This window comes from Ursus arctos, unplaced genomic scaffold, assembly GCF_023065955.2.
Source record: "Ursus arctos isolate Adak ecotype North America unplaced genomic scaffold, UrsArc2.0 scaffold_4, whole genome shotgun sequence".
NCBI lineage: Eukaryota > Metazoa > Chordata > Mammalia > Carnivora > Ursidae > Ursus > Ursus arctos.
In genome coordinates, this window is record NW_026623056.1 from 11,994,897 (window position 1) to 12,016,023 (window position 21,127).

The 21,127-nt window shown below is 39.2% G+C and overlaps 1 protein-coding gene across 1 annotated transcript in view; it reads left to right on the plus strand.

Moving 5' to 3' along the window:
• KCNMB2 (potassium calcium-activated channel subfamily M regulatory beta subunit 2) overlaps positions 1-21,127 on the plus strand; it is a 231,842-nt gene that overhangs the window by 196,139 nt on the left and 14,576 nt on the right. Inside the window, exons 2-4 of the mRNA XM_026498387.4 lie at positions 3,167-3,289; positions 18,174-18,344; positions 20,697-20,892. Of these exons, the coding sequence (XP_026354172.1) occupies positions 3,234-3,289; positions 18,174-18,344; positions 20,697-20,892 (423 nt within the window). The 5' untranslated portion in view covers positions 3,167-3,233. The remainder of the gene's footprint in view (positions 1-3,166; positions 3,290-18,173; positions 18,345-20,696; positions 20,893-21,127) is intronic.

Consider the following 21,127-nt stretch of genomic DNA (forward strand, 5'->3'; position numbering starts at 1 on the left):
GTCACTTTTCTGTCCATTCCACGTCCCTAGCCCTTCAGGAGTGACTAAGGCGAGCAGAAGATTCCACCAGAGTCAATGTTGAAAGAGCTTCCTGGAAGTTTAAGCCAATCCTCATTTTTATGGAGTAGATCATTCAATGTAGATTCAAATCATTCTTATTCCCCGAAGATTAACTGGCTTTAATAGTGGATCTAATCTCCTTCTTATTTGATATGCTTTAAAGATCTTCAAAAAGAAACATAACTAACTTTAAATATCTCAGATGCAAGTCATTTAAAGAGCCAGCAAATTCAACTTCTAAGCCCTTCTAAAACTGGTGAGGGCATCATTCAGGTGTACCCTTTAGTTCCCACCGTTTGTCCTAGGAGACCAGGGACAGGAGGATGACTTGCATCTACACGGGTTACCAGGCCCCTGCTACCCCCATGGCCTCTGTTCTTTCTATCTGTGATGCTAACCCCCTGGTTGCAGAAGGAGATCTATTCCTAGACCTAGTCCCAGAAATGCAGTACACGATGCCTGAGTATGCCTAGATTCATTCTACCACTTACTGAATCACAAAATGTTGGAGGTGAGAGTAATTGTAAAGGTTCTCTGTTTCAGACACTCTATGTAACAGATTAAAAACAGCCAAGCCCTAGCAAAGTTAAGTGACTTTCTTAAGGCCACATAGCTAGGTAGTGACAAAATTGGGCCTCTAATCAACAACTGACTTTAAGTCCATTGCTCTGAGCCCTTGCTACTCAGTGTTTTCTAAAGACTTCCAACATCAGCATCGCCTGAGAGCTGTTAGAAATGTGGAAACTCAGACGAGATCGGGTATGTTCAACGTGGTATGGCCACGGAATGGGAGAAGATATTTGCAAATGACACTACAGATAAAAGACTGGTATCCAAGATCTACAAAGAACTTCTCAAACTCAATACACGAGAAACAAATAAACAAATCAAAAAATGGGCAGAAGATATGAACAGACACTTTTCCAATGAAGACATACAAATGGCTAACAGACACATGAAAAAATGTTCAAAATCATTAGCCATCAGGGAAATTCAAATCAAAAACCACATTGAGATACCACCTTCTGCCACTTAGAATGGCAAAAAATTGACAAGAAACAACAAATGTTGGAGAGGATGTGGAGAAAGGGGATCCCTCTTACACTGTTGGTGGGAATGCAAGTTGGTCCAGCCACCCTGGAAAACAGTGTTAAAAAGTTAAAAAGTTAAAAATTGAGCTACCCTATGATCCAACAATTGCACTATTGGGTATTTACCCCAAAGATTCAGACGTAGTGAAGAGAAGGGCCATATGCACCCCAATGTTCATAGCATTGTCTACAATAGCTAAATTGTGGAAGGAGCCAAGATGCCCTCCAACAGATGACTGGATAAAGAAGATGTGGTCCGTATATACAATGGAATATTACTCAGCCATCAGAAAGAATGATTACCCAACATTTACAGCAACATGGACAGGACTGGAGGAGATTAAGCTAAGTGAAATAAGTCAAGCAGAGAAAAACAATTATCATATGGTTTCACTCATTTATGGAACATAAGAAATAGCAGGGAGATCAGTATGAGAAGGAAGGGAAGAATGAACGGAGGGTAAACAGAAGGGGGAATGAACCGTGAGAGACTATGGACTCTGGGAAACAAACTGAGGGCTTCAGAGGGAAGGGGGGGTGGGGACAGGGATAGGCCGGTGATGGGTATTAAGGAGGGCAGGTATTGCATGGTGCACTGGGTGTTATAAGCAAATAATGAATCATGGAACACTACATCAAAAACTAAGGATGTACTGTATGGTGACTAACATAACATAATAAAAAATTATTATTAAAAAAAAAAAAAAAGAAAGAAGTGTGGAAACTCAGGCCCCACCCCAGACCCCATTGAATCAGAATCCGCATTGCTATAAGATCCCCAGGGTAATTCATATGCACATTACAGTTCCTGAATCACTGGGCTAAGACCATAACATGTCTTTCTACAGAGAACATGAGACTTGGAGGCAGGCCGACATTGGTTTTGGAGCGTGGCTTCACTTTCTCTAAATCTGAGCAAATATTTCAATCTCCTGGAAGCATCATTTGTAATCTGGAAATAATAGCACCATCCACCTTGCAGTTCTCATAATATAAGCACAACATAAATATATGTATATACATCTCATGATACATGCATAAATAATATATGCAAAGTACCTGACATGTAGTAGCTAATATATCATATAATAGCTAATATTCCCAGTCTCATGCCTCCCATTAATATGGTGTTCAACCAAAAGGAAAGCCACAGTGATTGTACATCATGAAGAAATCACTTTCCTTCTTTCCTTTGTTCTATTGGCTCAATATTATTTTAACTTTCAGATATGATTATGATTTCTATGATATTTCATGTTTCTAAATCTCTAGAAAATGATTACTATGTAGAAAATAAGTAATAATAGCTAACTACTTTTAGTGCTATGCTTGGAGATGAAAAAACTTAACCCAGAAGCCAAATCCTAACCAAGAGAACACAACATTCCTCTAACATCCTGACTCTGGATCCTATAAACCTAGCTTTCGGGGGGCCAGAGAGTATCTGCTTCTGCTTCTGCTGCTGTGACTTCCTCAGAGACTCAACCGCCACGGAATGAACCCACAGTTTCGGCAACAGCAGAGCATATTTAAAAGATGATGTTTCGTCACCAATATGTCACATCTGTCAGCATCAAGGAAAACAGTTTGAATAGGAAAGGAGAAATAGAATTTTAGTATCTAAATCTGAACCAAAATTTTGGAAAAATACAGTGTACTACAGGGTGTGAAACCGTACCAAAATTAGACTTGTGAGGGAGGAATAGAATGTAACATCAATCAGAAAGCCATGTTTCCCTACGGCGGTGGCTTTCCACCCTAGCAGTGCGTTAGAAACAACGAGGAACCTTTTGAAAAATTGAATGCACATTTCTGAGGAAGGGACTGGGCTTCCATGCTTTTTAAAAGATTCCCAGTTGATTTTAAAGTGTAGCCAGGGTTGAGAAGCCCTGCTCTATAACACCAGAAATCTGGCCTTATTTAAGAGAGCCAGTCACTGAAGTTAGTGGTTGCTGTTGATACAGAGCTCCCAAACTTAACGTAATGGATTTAACTTCAGTGTGTTCCCCTTCTAGGTCTTTCCGCAATTCCTCCAGGACTTCCACCGTAAGGAAAGGAGCCCCTGGACCAACATCCTCTAAGATGTTTATATGGACCAGTGGCCGGACTTCTTCATCTTACAGACATGATGAGAAAAGGTACATCACAGGGACTCAGAGGGCTTTCCAGAATCATTTAACCTGACCACCCAGGCAGCATGCCAGTAGAAAGCATGAGGCAACCGAGCTTTATGTTTCACGAGTGTTAATGTGTGGTGGGCTCTATACCAAGGGAGTAGGCCTTCTGACACTTTGGCCTTCCCCCTTGCACTCTCTATGCAGTTTTGCAAAGGCTGTTCCCTGTCAGAAATGCCCTTCACCCACGCACATCCCCACCCACTCATCACTTGGCTAGCTCCCGCTCTGCTTTCAGTTATGCATTCAGTCATCTTGACCAGCACAGACTTTGTGGTTTACTGTCCACTGAATTTCCAGCACCCACCACTGTACCCGGCACAGTAAGTATCTGAAATCAAAACGATGAAAATTGCATTTCAAAGACATATGGCAGGGAAGGAAAGCAGAAACTATGGGAGGATGAAAAGAGGATAGACAAGTCCATGGAGCCCTAAAGGCCTTAGAAGAATAGCTTGGTGTAAGGGAGGAATGGGGGAATGAGAAGAAAGATTGAAAGGCAAAAGCAATGTTAATAAAAGACAAAATGACAATTACACAGCTCAGTCCAGCACCTCCCCCCCCCCCACCTGGGCTTAGAGAATAAATCCATTCATAAAATTCTCCGACCATTTTTAAATATTCATTTCCTCTCCATTTGTTTTCTTTGCTTCTCTCTTTTCTCATTGGCCTTACACTATTACTTGGGTTTGGTGAAGTTTAAAACACCACGATCTATACCAGCTTATCTACTGCAACTTAAGCAAGGCTCACCTGTCTGCAGCATCTGATAGAAACCAGGCTTGGTAAATGGTGCTGGACACAAGGAAGGAGCTGAGGGAGGTTTACTTGAATGCAGTTTTGAGAACTGGCACTTTTATTTTTCCTTTGAAAGTCTGTATTATCCTACAAAGAAAATCCGTTGAAAAATTCTAAAACCAAAATTGTTCTTCACAGCAACTATATATTACAGCAAAAAACTTGGAAGCAACCTTAGTATTCATAACAGAAAATCTGTTAAATAAATCATGGAATGTAATATATCACTTAGCACTTAAAAATGCTTTGACATAATAGTAACTGAAAAATCAAGTTGAAAAATTATATACAAACTATGATTGCAGCCACAAAAAATATATATATACATAGGAAAAAGCCTGGAAGGAAAAACATGTTTTTCCCTTCTCCATTTTCCAAGTCCTTTGTAATGTGTCATACTATCTTAATTATGGGGAAAATAATGATATGATGTTTAAGTAAAATTGCTGCCCAGAAGGCAACTAGCATTTGAACAAAGTCCCAGTGCTCATCACAACACAAGATCAACTGAAAATTCCCTATCTTTGTTCATCTCAAGATTTCCACATGCTTTTTCTCAATGCTTAATCAAGTTATTTTTCATTTGCTTTCAAGCCAAGTGAATCCTTTTTCAGCAAGATCTTTACTATAAGACTAACACTTGGTGTGTCATTTGAAAATTCCGTATTTTGCATGTAATCTCATTTCCTAAATAAAAGAAAAAAGTCCACTGACAGGGATGGCGAAAAAATGGCAGAGATTTTGTTGCCCTACAGCAATATTGTGACTTCCAATGGCTAGCCTGTCTGAGATTTTGAAGACTTCATCAGAGCAGGTGAAGTGTGATTTATTTCACCCATATTTATTCTTATTGAATAAGTTAATTAATATTACTTATTATAAATACCCATGGGTATAAATACCCATATTTATTCTTATTGAATAAGTTAATTAATACATAATATATATATGTGTGTGTATATATATATATATATATACTTAATTAACTTATTCAATATATATACACATATATGATGTTTTTACAAAAAGATTAATACCTAAGAAGCAATTACTGGATACTATATGTTTTACATAAACTGCTCTCTTAATTTTTAAGATAGAGATTATTGTGTCCATTTTACAGATGGGGAAGCTGAGGCTCAGCGATTTTAAATAACTTCCCAGGGTCCAACAACTAGCCAGTGATGGAATCAGAATTTGAACTCAAGGTCATATTCTCTCCCCTGCATCCCATAGCTTACATAGGCTCTTTCAAACATGAGATACTTGGAGCAGCAGTCAAGGGACAAGCCTGCAGGGGAGAGATTGTGTTAAATTACAGCTGAAAATTGAATATCAAAGAAGATAGCAAACATGGGGATATGATATATTGGCAATGTTTGAGGAGTTAAAGGGAGCCAATAATTAGCTTTATATTCTACACCATTAAAATTATATGAAACTCTTAAATTACTACTTTCATTTTTTTATTTTCAAATTATGATTTCAATAACTATGAGATTTAAAAGAATTAAAATATTGACTATAAGAAGTAATTTTCAGCAAGCTTGCTTTATGGGGTAGAAATGCCGAGGCCCGTGAAATCAATCTGCGTGGTTTTAGCCTTGAAAGTCAAAGACAAATGGAAAAACAGCCAGTGAATAGAGCAATAGAATCTGCTACTGAGCCAGTATCCTCAGTGTGGTGGTTCATTCATCTGTACCTCGCCCTGGACCACACCTTCGTCTGCACTGCCTGATTCACAGACTCTGGTAGGATAGGACTCAGATTTTAAAAGTGATTTGGGGGGCGCCTGGGTAGTGCAGTCGTTAAAGCGTCTGCCTTCGGCTCAGGGCGTGATCCCGGCGTGCCGGGATCGAGTCCCACATCAGGCTCCTCCGCTACGAGCCTGCTTCTTCCTCTCCCACTCCCCCTGCTTGTGTTCCCTCTCTCGCTGGCTGTCTCTCTGTCACATAAATAAATAAAATCTTTAAAAAAAAAAAAAAGTGATTTGGAATAGCGTCTATTGGTCTGCTTAAGATGCTCTTAGTGGCAGTAATCATGGTGATAATGAAGGTGATGATGGCTGATAATGAGTCTAGATAATTAAGGTCCTCAAGTTAATTATTTGGAGATAAATTAACTAGGTGGTCGGGCAGCACTGCCCAGAACTGCTGGTGATTGTTCCACCTTCAGTTTCTCTTGCTGCAAACCTGGCCTCTGGGTGTCTGGCTTCTCCAGCTGTGCTCCTACAGCAGTCCCAGGGGCCAGGCAGCCAAAAAGCCTCAGCTCCACTCCACACCACCGCTTCCCAAGACCACAGCCAAGCTTGTCAGGATATTGGCTTCCCTGGGATTCCTCAAAAGACGGAACATCAGGAAATAGCTTACAGACAGGCAGAGCAACCAAGTGGAAGGAAAAGTCCACCAAAAATTCTGAAACCAAATGTCTTATGGCTCAAGGGAAGGTGAAGTCAATTTTGCATTTTTTTCATTCGTTGAATTCAAAGGCAGTTCTTGTTCTGATCATCTGCTGTATGCAAAACACCGATTTCTATCCTTATCCTCTATTCCACACGCAAGCAGCAAGAAGGAATACTTTTTCATCTCTGAACAAACTTCTTTGTTAGGTGAGCTTAGTTTAATCCCTGAATTGCAGGCGGCAAAATAAAACAGCATCAACAATAACTAATTCAGAATTTAAAGAAGAGAGCGTTTATCGGCTAAGGACATTACAGCTGAGCTTTTATCAAATATTCTTTGGATTGTTTTTATTAAATAGTGAACTGATATAAAGGAATACTTATCATGTTAACACACAAAGGATGATGATATAATAAGCATCTGAGTACCCTTCATTAAGGTTAAAAAATAAAGCAATCAGAATTTTTTAAGTCCTTGAGGATGCTTCCCTAATAGCACCCTCCTCCCTTTCCCAGCCCCTATCCAGGGATAACTACCTTCCTGAATTTTCTGCTTATCATTCCTTTGCTTTTTCTTCATGAGTTTATCACATTTGAATCTTTAAGCAATATATTGTTTACTTCTGAACGTTTGGAGACTTTATATAAATGGAATCATGGCTTACGAAGATTCCGCAACTGATTTTTTTCACCAAAAAAGTTTCTATGTTTCTATGATCTACCAGTGCTGATGTAACTCTAACTCCTTTTCCCTGCTGTGTAGTACCTTATTATATGAATCCATGACCATTTATTCATCCAGTCTGTTGCTAATAGACATTTGCATTATTTCTAGTTCTTTTTGTACCAACGGTGCTGCTAGAATCCCTCTTGTCCATATCTCCTCATACACTTTGCACAAATATTTCTTAAGACATGTACCTAATTTAGGAATATATGGTTCAAAAGTACGCACAGCTTCCACTCTACCAGGTAATGCCATTGTTTCCCAAAGCAGCCATTAATGTGATCTCATCGCTCTTCAACCTTGCCTAGGGTTTTCAGATTTTTAATTTTCATTAATCCTGAAGGCACTGTGCTTTCAATTCCCATGTCTCAGATTACTAATAAGACTTAGCCAATTTCCCTTGCTCTTTTCTGTGAAGTGCCTGTTCAAATATGTAGTCAATTTTTCTACTGGATTTTTTGTCTTTTTCTTATTGATTTATAGGAATTCTTTCTAAAAATTTATATTAACCCTTTGTCTGTTTATTCTGCACAAATAGCTTCTCCCAGTTTGATACTTGCTTTCGCTTTTTTTGTGATGTCTTTTCATAAACATATGTTCTTATTTTAATGTGTTCTAAGTTGGCAATTTTTTGAACATTTTTAAAGCCCTTCCTACTCCAAGTTCACAGTCTCTTTAACATTTTGTAGGTTTGCCTTTCACAAGTAGATCTTTAATCATCTGAAGTTGGCTTTTGAGTTTTGTGAAGTAGGCATCCAATTTTTTTTCTCTGTAGGTAACCAATTGGCCCGGCACCTTTTATTAAATAGGATATCCTTTCCCCCGTGATCTAAAAGCACACATGTGTCATATACTAGGTTTCCACATACACATGGATACGTTTTGGGATCTCTATTTCGTGTCACTGGTCAGCTTTGCCTACCTCAGACAGACACCACACTTGAGCTTACAAACTTTAACATTGTAATAACTTTGACACCGGACAGAACAAGTCACCTACCTGTTCTTTTGTACTCAGGAGTGTGTTCGCTATCCTTAGATGTTTGTACTTCCATATAAATCTTAGAGCCAGCTTGTCAAGTCATACCTACCCTGCTCGAAATTTTTACTGAATTTCTTGAAATTTTACTGGAATTTTATGAAATCTATTAATCAGCTTATGGAAAATTTGCATCCTTATGTATCAAGTCTTTCTCTGAATATAATTAATCTCTACATTGATTTGTCTTCCCTAATGTCTCCCAATAAAGTTTTATAATTTCTCTAAAGAGAACTTGCACATAGTTCATTAGATTTATTCCTAAGTACTCATAGGTACTGATTTTTTAATGTTTAAATTGTATTTTCTACTTTTACAGGCAGATGGAAAGGGAAATGGTATATCAACTTTTATTTCAACTATGCTAATTTTCTAATTAATTTTAACAATTTATCTATAGATTCTTTTGTATTTTTTTCATAGTCATATCAAGAGTGAATAACATATTTTTGCTACTTTTTTATCAGTAAATAAACCATTTATTTATTTTTCTTGCTATATTATACTATGCCATATATTAAATAAAACAGATAATAGTGAACATCTTTGCTTTGTTCCTGCTTATAAAGAGAATCTTTAAACACTTCACCATTAAGCATCAGGTTTACTATAGATATTTCCTCTATACTATTCATCACATTAAGGATGTTCCTATCAATTTCTAATTCAGTAAGAGCTTTCATCATAAATTGGTGTTAAGTATTATCAGAAATGTTTCTCTTCATATGATGGTAACACTTTAATATGTTTATATATTATGTAACATTAATAGACACTCAAATAATGACCAACATTATATTCCTGGGATAGCCCCAAATGGATCATGATGTGTTTTCACTTTTATGTATTGCTAGATTTAGTAAGCCAACTTGTTTTTAAAATTTTTGCATTTACGTCTATGAATGAAATTGGTCCATAATTCTCCTTTTTATGTTATCTGATTTACTTTTGGCATCAAAATTTGCTAATCTCATAAATAGGTTGGATAACATTCCATCTTTTTCTATACTCCAGAATGATTTGTATAATATAGGTAGAACTCACCTATAAAATATCAGAGCCTGGTATTTCCATTATGAGGATTTTTTAAATTTATGATTCTATTTTTTAGTAATTTAGAACTGTTTAAATTTTCTACTTATTTCTGAATCTTTTTCAGTAAGTTATATATTTGTAAGAATTTGCTGTAGATTTCAATAAATTATGTATATCAGGGTTTTCAAATGTCTTGCTATAAAGTTGCTTTAAATATCCTCTATTATCTTTCTAATCCATGCTGTATGTATTTATGGTTTTTTTTAATTCTTTTTTTTTTTTTTAAAGATTTTATTTATTTATTCGACAGAGATAGAGACAGCCAGCGAGAAAGGGAACACAAGCAGGGGGAGTGGGAGAGGAAGAAGCAGGCTCCCAGCGGAGGAGCCTGATGTGGGACTCGATCCCAGAACGCCGGGATCACGCCCTGAGCCGAAGGCAGACGCTTAACCGCTGTGCCACCCAGGCGCCCCGGTTTTTTTAATTCTTAACATTTATTTGGTCCTTCTCTATTTTATTCTTCATCAGTCTTGTCAGAGATTTGTCTATTTCATTAGTCTTTTCAAAAAATTAATTTTGTATTCATTGATCCTTTAATATAATTTATCTTCTATTATTTACTATTTCCCTCTTACATTTTCTTTTAATACATTCTCTTAATCTTTTCATAACTCCCTAAGTTAGATGCCTAGCATATTAATTTTCAGGCCCCTTTATTATCTAATACAAGCATATAATATTATACATTTCTAACCAAGTATTGCTTTAGTCACATCCCATTAGTCACTCTACAGTGTTTTTATTATCATTTAGTCCTAAATAGATCCTAATTTATCATGTTTTATTCTATGACCCATGAGTTCTTTGGAACTTGATTTTTATTTCCATATATAGAGCCATTCTAGTTATTTTTTTGTTACTTATTTTTATAACATTATTGCCCTAGAGCCAAATAATGTGGTCAGTATAAAGGTAATGCTTCTCAAAAGTGCTTTAGGTTATAAGGATACCCTGACTTATCTAAAGGATTCACACAATTTTCTCTTTCCTTCTATATTTTTCACTAAAGACATTTTATTCATTCCAATATGCTAGTAGATCAGGTAAAAAATGAATAAGAATTAAAAATTAAGATATCATTGGGAAATTGTGTCATCTGGTAAGTTAAAGGCAGGACTAAAAAGAAATAACTCCTACTTTTGTTTCCATAATTTTGCTCTCATCTTTTGTCTTTTATTCATAAAATAATCTTACAAGACTTCCTGGGAAGTCCTGTGGATTAATAAGTTCACAATAACATTAGGTTTATGGACAAAACCTGTCATATTAATAACTATATTAAATGTGCCTGCCATTCGTTCCCAAACTCAAAACACATTTCACCCAATGGAATGTGTAGTTTGAAAGATTGGAAACAATAATAATTAGATTAATCAAAATGGACTGCATAGAAATACACCTCCTAGCTCAAGGTACAAAAAAACATGAAATCTGGAACTCATAGAAAAGGATATACATATGAAGAAGCATATCTCAAAACCATGGAAGGCTTTGTTGGACAAAAGGCAGAACAATGGTTGTTTTAATTGATGCCACTCCCAGCTCTGCCATGTGAGATAATGGGTTATTGTTCCTCGAGCAGAAACATAGAGCAACTCAGCTCAGCGGACACTCTGCAATCCATTGTCCCCCAGATTCACTCCCATAGGATCTAACAAATGACTCTTTTCCTTGAAGTCTGGAAATCAGAGCTCACAGTCCCTGGAAAGCTTGAAGTTTTTCTGGAAAGAATACTAAATTTGTTGGTGGTAGAGTCCAATGGGCACTGTTAGGAAAAAAAAGCCAAGAGCCTATTCTAGCCATGGTCTCTGATTTTTTCAGCTTCAGTTGGCCATTTAGCCTCCTTACGCTGGTACCTCACAACCTAAGCATATTGTAGCCATTTCCAGGCCACATCAAAGGAACATGTTTTGTGACCCTAATAAATGCAAGAGACCGAGCCCACAGAGATGAATGTGGTCTGGCTCTAACTCTTCAGCAGCTCAGTATTCGTTAGGCCAAAATGACATAAATATAAATATTCAGTATGCTAAGTATTATGTGTGAGTTTCTGAAGGATCTCCTCCAAGTAACTAAAGATACACAGAATTCTTTACTTTTATTCATATCATACCTACTTCTCCTTCCCACCTGTCTCCTCTCACCTCTCTCATAGCTCTGGACTTATCTTCCTGCCGTCTCTGTGTTCTAGCACTCGCTGTCTTTTGTTTCTCTGATGAGAAAGTCTCATTAAAACCCCACAGTGTTACTGATTCTGGACACAAATGATGCTTAGATCTAAATTGTCACCTCCTCTGTCACTGCTTTTTTTCCACTCCTCTTTATCGAACACCTGAAACACAGGGAGAGTTTCAGAATCAGCCTCTAAAATTTTTTAAACAACCAGCAACACTAACATGAGTGATCTTTCTAAAATACAAATGTAATTATATTATTTCGTTCCTTAAATTCTTTCAATGGTTCTTCTAACTTCAGAAGACTCACAAGATTCTTTATCTCTGGCCCCCGCATATCTAACCAGCTTGCTGCCTGCCATCCCCACCCACAGGATCCTAGAATCCAACCATACTCAACTACTCCTAATCTCTCACATTCTGCCTGGATACTCTTCTCTTTCTCAATTGTTTGCTTATCAAAAACTCACTTCAGTCTGTTACAGGACCCTTAATCATTGCTGCTGAAATCAGGTTATGGCCTTCACTGGCACACTTCTGTGCCACCTTCATGCTTGTAAAGCATAGCCCTGGGACAGTTCACTACCACCAATTTGCTGAATGCCCAGTTCAGGGGATACTCAACACAGTGATAGCCAATTTGCCTGAAGACATTATAAAGAAGAAGAAGAAGGAGGAGGAGGAGGAAGAGGAGGAGGAGGAGGAGAAGAAGGGGAAGAAGAAGAAGGAGGAGGAGGAGGAGCGGAGGAGGAGAAGGAGAGGAGGAGTGGAGGAGGAGAAGAAGAAGGTCAATTATTTCAATGAATTTCTCAAATTTAGCTATGTGCCAGAAACTCAATATGATTATTGCAACCCCACAGAGTTCTATGGGTTAGCAGGTTGCCAAACTGCACATTACGCACAGTTCAACTTCTTCAACCTTCCCCCAGCAAAGGGTCCCACCATTTTTACCCAGATCCTTCCGGTTGCAATAGCAGGAACCAGAGCAGAAACAAATTAAACATTTTGTAAGATGATGTTATAAGGAAGAAAAAAAAACAACTTTTCAAATGAAACGTTACAGAATCTTCAATAGCTGTTAAAATTCCTGTCCCAGATTAATTACCATACCTTATGAATAGTTAAAAGAAACAAATTTTGGTTAATTGGTAAAGCTGACAAATCTATCAAAGTAGTCAGTATGAAATTTGCCGTAAGAATCTCAGTGATGCTAAAATGTTAGGAAAACAGCAAATGACTCTAAAAAAGTTTTGAAAAATAATCAGTATAAACTGAGATTCTCACAAATGAAACACTAAATTTTTGTTATATCTATTAGAAGAATATATTCACATAGTCAAGAAAGATATCTATGAATGTATTCATAAGAATGTATTTATAGAGAGACTCAGTCTCCCTAGGAAGCTTAGCTTTGAAAAAAAGTCAAATAGATCTTACAATGCTGCTAAAAAGAATATATTCATAAGAAAAATGTACTTTTTGATTGAATGTGTTCTTAACAATATCCGTAACAAAAAGGTATTCATATTCATTTACTATACTTAAGACAATAGTCCTTAAAATGAGTCTTTGTTCGTGTAAATGTAATAAAGTAGGCAAACTCTTCATTTAGCAAACTGATCCTTCAGCAAATTGGCTCTTGGTGAATTAGCTATTCAGTAACTGATCCTTTGGCCAATGGTCCCAGCACATTGACTTGCTTCCCTTTCTACTCTGAGATCGGTTTCATTGGTCTCCCACCCAGCCCCCTCATGAGTCTTACTCATTTTGTATCCCCAGAACTCAGCACCATGTGTTTCATCTTATGAGGATTTTAAAATATTGACAAATAAACAAATGAATTAATAAATAACCTTTACCCTGCCTTAACATGAGTAGTTTATTTCCCAGCAGGCTAACTACCAGGGGAATCTGAATTTAAATAGGGAAGACAAAGGAGAAAAATCTTACACACTTTACTCTTTATAGCCGTGTTTGTTATCACATAATCTCATAAATAATTTGTTTATGAACTGCAGGCTGAGTCCTAATATCAAACTTTAAGAAGCTATCCAAATACGGAGTTCGAAAAAAAATTGTATTGTGCTGACTATTGCTTGGGAAAAAAAGCTTTATTGGACAATAGAAAATCCTTTTCTATGCAAGATCTTTTGTTATACTTGGATTTGCCTTGTCGATCTATTATCAGACTTTTGCTGTACTTGGATTTGGCTTGTACATTAATAACTCCCATTCACCAAAAGGATTTGGACAGAATACTCCCTGTCTATGTAATAAAGACTGTACATATCTACTATTTGTTGCTGTCACCATCTATAAATGTTGACTTATGTCATCATATCGATTCATAGTTCACCATGAAGCCAAGACGGCCTCAACAGAGCTTAAACCTACTGCTTTTCTGGAACATACCAAGGCTGGATCTGCATCAAGCTTATAAATCCAAATTCATGCTCTATACCTACTGTTGGACCTCCTTCATGTTCAAAACTGAATTTATAGCCATGCCCCATACTTTTTCTCCTGAGACCTCTACTTCATTGAACCGTACTGGCCTTCATTCCCTTATGTCTCTCCCTGCCCCCTTTCAGGTAGATTCATAGAGAATAAATGCAAAGGACTAAAGGGAGATGAAACACCACCTGTGTTAGTAGTGGCCCAGTAACTCCCAAAGTACACGCTTTCCTAGTATGAAGCCCGAAACACAGCACGGAAGATGGCTTGGCGTGGCAGGGCTCACCTAAAGAACCACATAGTCTCAGGCTGTGAATATGCTTTCCCCACTGGGGCTTACTGCCTGGAGAAAGGAAGGCCAAGACATACCAGGCCTGAACAAAGACAAGTCCAAAAGGATTTTTTTTTTAATTGTGCCATACATGAACGATGACACGCAAACTCACCCAGAAGATAGACCTGGCCCCTTGACTGGCTCTAACCCATCTGGCCAATCAAATTAGTCACTCCTCCACCTGAGCTCAGGACACTATGCTTGTGAAGGGGAGAATCTATAAAGGCACCATTGGCCTCTCCCTTCTTGGCCAGAGCAGCAAAGTCCCTTCTTGGAAACCCTGAAGCGTAAGGACGTAAGAATCCCGGTTTTAACACTTTCTACCATTTCCCCAGGGATCCAAACCAAGTACTTGGGCATAAGTCAGAACTACATCTTTCTGACTTCCTCGTCATCCTCTACATTCTATTAATCACCAAACCCTGCAGTTTTATCTCCATGTGTTTCTCCATACATCCCTTTCTCTCCATCTATCCTACCTCCATCCTACATCCAGGCCGCATCATCCCCCGCCAACACTACAGTCACAATTTCCTAATTCTTTCCGATTGGTCTTGCTCCATTTCTAATCTAATCTCCACACTGCAGCCAGAGTGATCATTCTGAAACTCAGTTCTGATTATGTCACTCTTGACAGCTTCCCGTTAACTACAGGATAAAGGCCAAGCTCTAGAATGACTTACGAAACCCTTCATGACCTACCACCTTTCCAAACTCATCTACCTCATTTCCCCGGCCCCACACTCATCCCAGTAATATGAAAATGTTTGTAGTTTCTGGCAGTCACCATACAGTTGTAAATCTTCATCCCTTTGTTCATGTGATTCCTTCTGTCTGAAATACCCTTGAGTCCCGTCTCATTTGGATAACTCTGATTCAATCTTGAAGATTCTGCTTAAGGTATTACCTCCAGGAAGCCTTCCCTAACCTTAATGCCTCATTGCTTCCTCTCCTGCTCTCTCAGGCTAAAGGAAAATTACTCCTCTTTTGTACTCACTCTGTGAATCGCTCCATCATTGAATTCACTACCCTATGTTGATATTTATTTTCATGCCTGTCTTGGGCAGGGGCCATATCCCCAGTAACTAGAGGCTATCAGCACTCAAGATAAGTTTGTGGACTTAAACTGAGCTCTTTGTTCTCCCAAATCATTCATTCCTTAATTTATCCATGAATTCAACAATAATTTATTGATGATTTTGGTGGATACGGCCCCACTCATCCACTTTCTTTTTGCTGAGTAATATCCCGATTTCCTACATACCTTTTGGCCTGTGCGGAAACCAATCATTTTCCTTCTTCTCTACAAATTTCAGAGCATATGAACAACATTTGTTAAACATTTCTAAATTGTGAGTTGCTTTTAAATTGCTCATTTGAATCATTTTTATATGCTTCTTGTCCTGGTGACATAACTGACTGATTACACTGCATCTTTCATGGGTATGGTCTGACATGAGTGATGTGGAGTGACAGCCTAATCCCCTGGAACTGCGAGACTGCTGCTTTCCTTTGCTGGCTTCCATCTGCAGGAAATGCGAATCTCGAGGCAGCCATCAGAATTAAATACATTTTGATAAATAATAGCTTAGTAGCATCACATTACAACAGCTCTTTGAAGTCACTCAGAAACTGAGCCCATCTCTCCCTGCCTACTGCTGGCTTTAGCAGCTAATGGGCACAGATTTTTTAAATTCAAGTTAATAAGGAGTCAAGTTTAAAGAACTTTGATATGAATCTTATGTTTTCCAAAGGAAATGTCGGGAAACAAATAGAAAAACTTAGGGGACGGGTGACTGCCAGTCTATGGAAGTCAAAAGCAGAGCAGAGCAGCTGGTCTGGAGGAATTGGGCTTGGGAGCTGGAGAATAATGGAAGATATGGACTCTCAGGACCTCTGGCATTGAGGATAATGAGGAGCAGGGAGTGAGAAGGGGGGGAGCTAGGAAGAACATGACCACAGAAATATGGCTTCTATTTAGCTATGATTCTCCTACTACAATGGGCCCACTCTTCAAGGAAACAGAAGGTTTGTATAAACTACCTCATGAAGAGAACTTTAAATAATAATAAGCTAATTGGTTAATTTTACACTCTAATAACTGGATTAATAAATACCCTAAAGACTTCTGGAAATATATTAAGTCCATACATGTTCTCACACTTCAAAATATCTAACAACCAGCCCAGAAGGAACTAGCCGACCAGGATGGCATGGAAACCATAAACATCAGTAAGGCCATGCTGGAGCACAAAGCTAAAGAGAAGCCCTGAATATACCCACAATTGTACAAACAACAGGCATCTCTCCCCTCCCCTGCAAAGTTCCGTTCTTTACTTTACTCTGGTTTCTTTTCCAAGCAAGAAGAATGACTAGTGATAGAAAATTTAAAGGAAAATCTGAAGTTATTCTTGTGTATATTGGCTTCTTGCCTAAAGCTAAAAAAAGGGCATAAGAGTTTCTTCCTCCATTTCAGCTTTCTATTTATCTTTCTCTCTGTTCCCAGGCCCTAAATAAGGCCAGCAACTCCCCTACTCCTGGACCCCTGCAATCCAAAGCTCCCTTCTCAAAATAGAAACTAAAGGAGCCTGAGCTGCTCCTTCCCTGGTCATCTGTTTTACCAAATCCCACACTTCTCATTTATCTCCCCAAGCATCCAGCTCCCCAGCAACTTCTTTTCTGTCTTCTCCTCTAGATCTTGTTTCGGATCAAGCCTTCCACTCATAAGCTTTCTACATTATTTATTTCCCTGCCATTCTGTCCTTTAGAAATTCTTTGGAAGAGTGTAGCAATATTAGGATATTTTGATATTCCTGTCATGGAGCTGTAGCTCCCCACCCCATTTTCCAATGCAAACACTTGTTAAATGCTTCATGTCAATCATTTTCCTGGATAATTTTCCTACGTCATCTCATTTAACTATTACAATTCAGTTACACATTATTCCCACTTTGCAAAGAATGGAATCAGAAAGACTGAGGAATTTGCATTGATCACATAGGTAGTAATGGTCTGCTCCATCATGATGGACTTTCTGCTGGGAATCACGCTCCTGCGCTCGTTCATGCAGAGGTAATGCTATTGGGGAAATCAGGTTTTGAACTCAGGAGTCACTTTGGTCCAATCTCATGTTCTTTCTTACCCTATGTTTCTGCTCTAAATTAAAAAAAAAACAAAAATACTAATAAAACTATTCAAGGTTATAGAGCCTAGTCCTGACTGATATTTTTTGAAACTCACTCAAGTGTTTATACCTATAAGAAAAAAGACCGGGTCACAACTTCTTATTTTCACATTGCTTACAAATCTCAAGTCAACAGAGCCCTAAGCAACCCTAAGCATGAGAAAAATGTTAACCAAAATAACTTCTGTCTATTACTACTGAAGGGAAATAAGGTATTAAGTTGATAGATTTCTGATGTCTACTGCCATTTATTTGAATTAATGCTCCATTAGGTATTCAGAGAGTATAAAAAGATCAATGATAATCAGCTGCAGGTTAAATGGCAAATCCAAAGCAGTATTTTAAGAGTTGAAGGGAGTGCTTTCTTTCTTCAGATTTAAGAGAAGGAAAAAGTATTTCCAATTAGACATGGGCCCCAAGTAAGGAAGGGTGACTTGTTTCTGCTCAAGTTTGGTATGTACACGTGTGTGTTGGGAGGCAACTGTCAGTCACATGCTCGGATCTGATTGCATTCAGGTAGGGTTGGAGGGCTCCTCTAGATCCTTCTACCCTAGGAAGCGATGGGCAGAGGCTTACCTGCTCTTCAGGGGTGTGCTGATTACCTGTGAACTTCATGTAAGACTGTATTATTTTCAACCTCAGAAATATTTACCAAAAAATCAGGGACCACGACCTCCTGGACAAAAGGAAAACTGTCACAGCACTGAAAGCAGGAGAGGACCGGGCCATTCTCCTGGGACTGGCCATGATGGTCTGCTCCATCATGATGTACTTTCTGCTGGGAATCACGCTCCTGCGCTCGTACATGCAGAGGTAATGCTATTGGGTGGTTGGGACACGGTCATTGGTCTTCTCTTTCTCCTTCTTTCCCAATAAGAACTTTGAGCAATGCCTGGCGCATATTATTTTTAATAATCTTATCAAATAACAAGGATAAAAATAGTTCTGTGTATAGGCTGCCTACTACGTGCAGGGCCTTCCCAGACATGACTTGCTTCAGGCTCACAAATACCTTATAAGAGAAGTTCAACATGAGTATACTCACTATAAAAACGGCCAAACTGAGCCTCAAGATGGTTACAATTTGTCTGATGCCACACAACGGTAGCATAGGCAGAGGTAAGATTCAAACCCACACCCCACTCCTTCCAGAGTCCCTATTCTTGCCTCTCCACACCTTTGTTTTCCACCATCGTTCCTTTTCTAGCCCACGCCCCTCTTCGTCACCCCACACATCAGTGGTTCTCAGCTGCACATTTGTACTTCCTGAGAAACTTAAAAAAATACTGATGCCCAGCCCCACCCCCACCATCACCCCCAGAAGGTCAGATTGAATGGTCTGTAGTGGGACCCAGTGACCAGCATCTTTCAAAGTTCCCCGTAGTGATCCTAATGTGCTATCAAGGCTGAGAAACACTGCTAAGAATCAACTTTTAACAATAACAGAGTTTGGACCCTTTTCGTTTTAAAATTTGCCCTGGGTTTACTGAATAGATAGGGAGGCAATTAAATACTGAAACAGCAAGTGTATTTCCCACTGAGTAAGCTGCATGATAAATCCCCACAGCCTCTCCAGCTAACTGTTGTCCATAAATTGGACACTTTGAGCACAGGGGAGCCTGGCATTGCTGTAACTAATGGGGAAAGTCTCACAGTAGTTCAGCTTAAAGAAACGAGGCCCTTTCACATGAAAATTTGAGATTTCGATCTGAAAGAGAATCAAACCATTTTGTGGCATTCATTTCCCCACCTAAATTAATACTTTCATTTTAGAAGCAAAATCGAGCAGAAATACAGTAATTTGCTAAAATTAAGGCATCATCTTTCCCATTTGTGGCTGCTCCACTCTGTGTCTCCAATGCCTTCAGCTGTGCTCCTTCTCAATGAAAGCGCTGATGCCTCAGGCCTGAGTGTTCACTGATTCCAGAATCGCTTTCAGATCGTCACATCTGCTTAGAACCATCTAAGACTCTTTTCCCCTCTGTATAAGCAAAATCTGACCACCCATGCCCTAGGAAAATGCAATTTGCCACACCAGAGGGGGTAAGGGCTGGTATTCTGCCTCTGGCATGAAGCTGGACATGAAAAAGGAAGTCAACACATGTCCAGCAAAAGGAGGAGGTATTAATCTGCAAAGAAAATGTGCTGTTTCCTGATCATTATGGTAATCAGCTTAGACCCAGAAGTAACACTTTGATTGCTAGTGTGTCACTTCTTAATCACAAATATTATCCTTGATCATAAAATTATAAGTATTTTGGAATGAAAAACTAACCAATGGGCAGCTGGAAGTTTGCTTTTTTTCTTCTCTAATCCTTCTAATAGCAGTTCCCAGGGCACTGACATGAACCCATTATCTCCATAGAAGGGCCTCTTTGCCACTGTGTTCAAAGGGAGGCAACAGAGAACCATGGAATGAGCCTGGGCCTTAGAGAAATACAGGAGTGGGTAGAATCGCTGTTTCCATCACTGACTAGCTGTGTGCCCTTGCAAGTTTCCTGATTTCTCTGACCCTCACCTTTTAAAAAAATATATATATACCCAACTTACAAAGTTTTAGAAATGTATATAAAGCAGCAGTTAGGGTGAAGACAGACGCCACAAGTGATTGCTTTTGGTACAACAAAAGGGTGGAATTATCTTTTCCCCCTTATTAGAAAGACCATAAAGAAATATATCAGTCCTTCTGTCTATCGAGTTAGACGTCAAGCCCCTCCGCCCCTTTGCCGTCTTCCCTCCCCTTCTCCCTTACACCTTCGCTGCCTGCAAACTGGCCAAACATTGCACACGAGGCCTGGAGTGTGGCAGGGAGCCGCTTACAACGTAAGACGCCAAGGGGGATACAGGTTGTGACGTAAAAGATGCCTTGTGCTTACCAGCGAATTTGAGAAGGAAGTAACAACCGAACTTAAATCAAGCATTGGATCTTATAGTATGTCTGACAGAAGTCACTGGAAAGTTTTCAGGTGCCAGTCAAAGCTTATCCATGTGTCTGTTGCAGTTTGCCTAAAGCTTCTCTATTCAAAGGCATTCACTCTAACAGACAGATTGTAAGGTCGATTTGGGGAAGGTTCTCCAGCTCAAGGAGCCTCAGATGATCCCCTCTGATGACGCCTTCCTCGTCCTTAGCATCTGGGCCTGTGTTTCCTCTCCCCTGTCTTGTAGCGTGTGGACCGAGGAGTCTCAGTGCACCTTGGTGAATGCGTCCATCACAGAGACCTTTAACTGCTCCTTCAGCTGTGGTCCGGACTGCTGGAAACTCTCTCAGTACCCCTGCCTCCAGGTGTACGTGAACCTGACTTCTTCCGGGGAAAAGCTCCTTCTCTACCACACCGAGGAGACCATGAAAACCAATCAGAAGGTAGGAGCGGGGCACACGCACACTGCATTTCGGCCACCCCCTCACCGAGCTCCCACGCTCAGCCCGTCTCCCTCTGAAGTTCCCCTGTGCCAGCATTTCAAAGGAAAATACCGCTAGGCAGCAGGCCCTGCCTCATCCATTCACAGAACTATTTGACTCTTGCCTAGGAGACATTTATTTTCTGTGCATGTTGCAGACAAATCATTCCCCCATTTTGTGGTAGTACAGATTTACC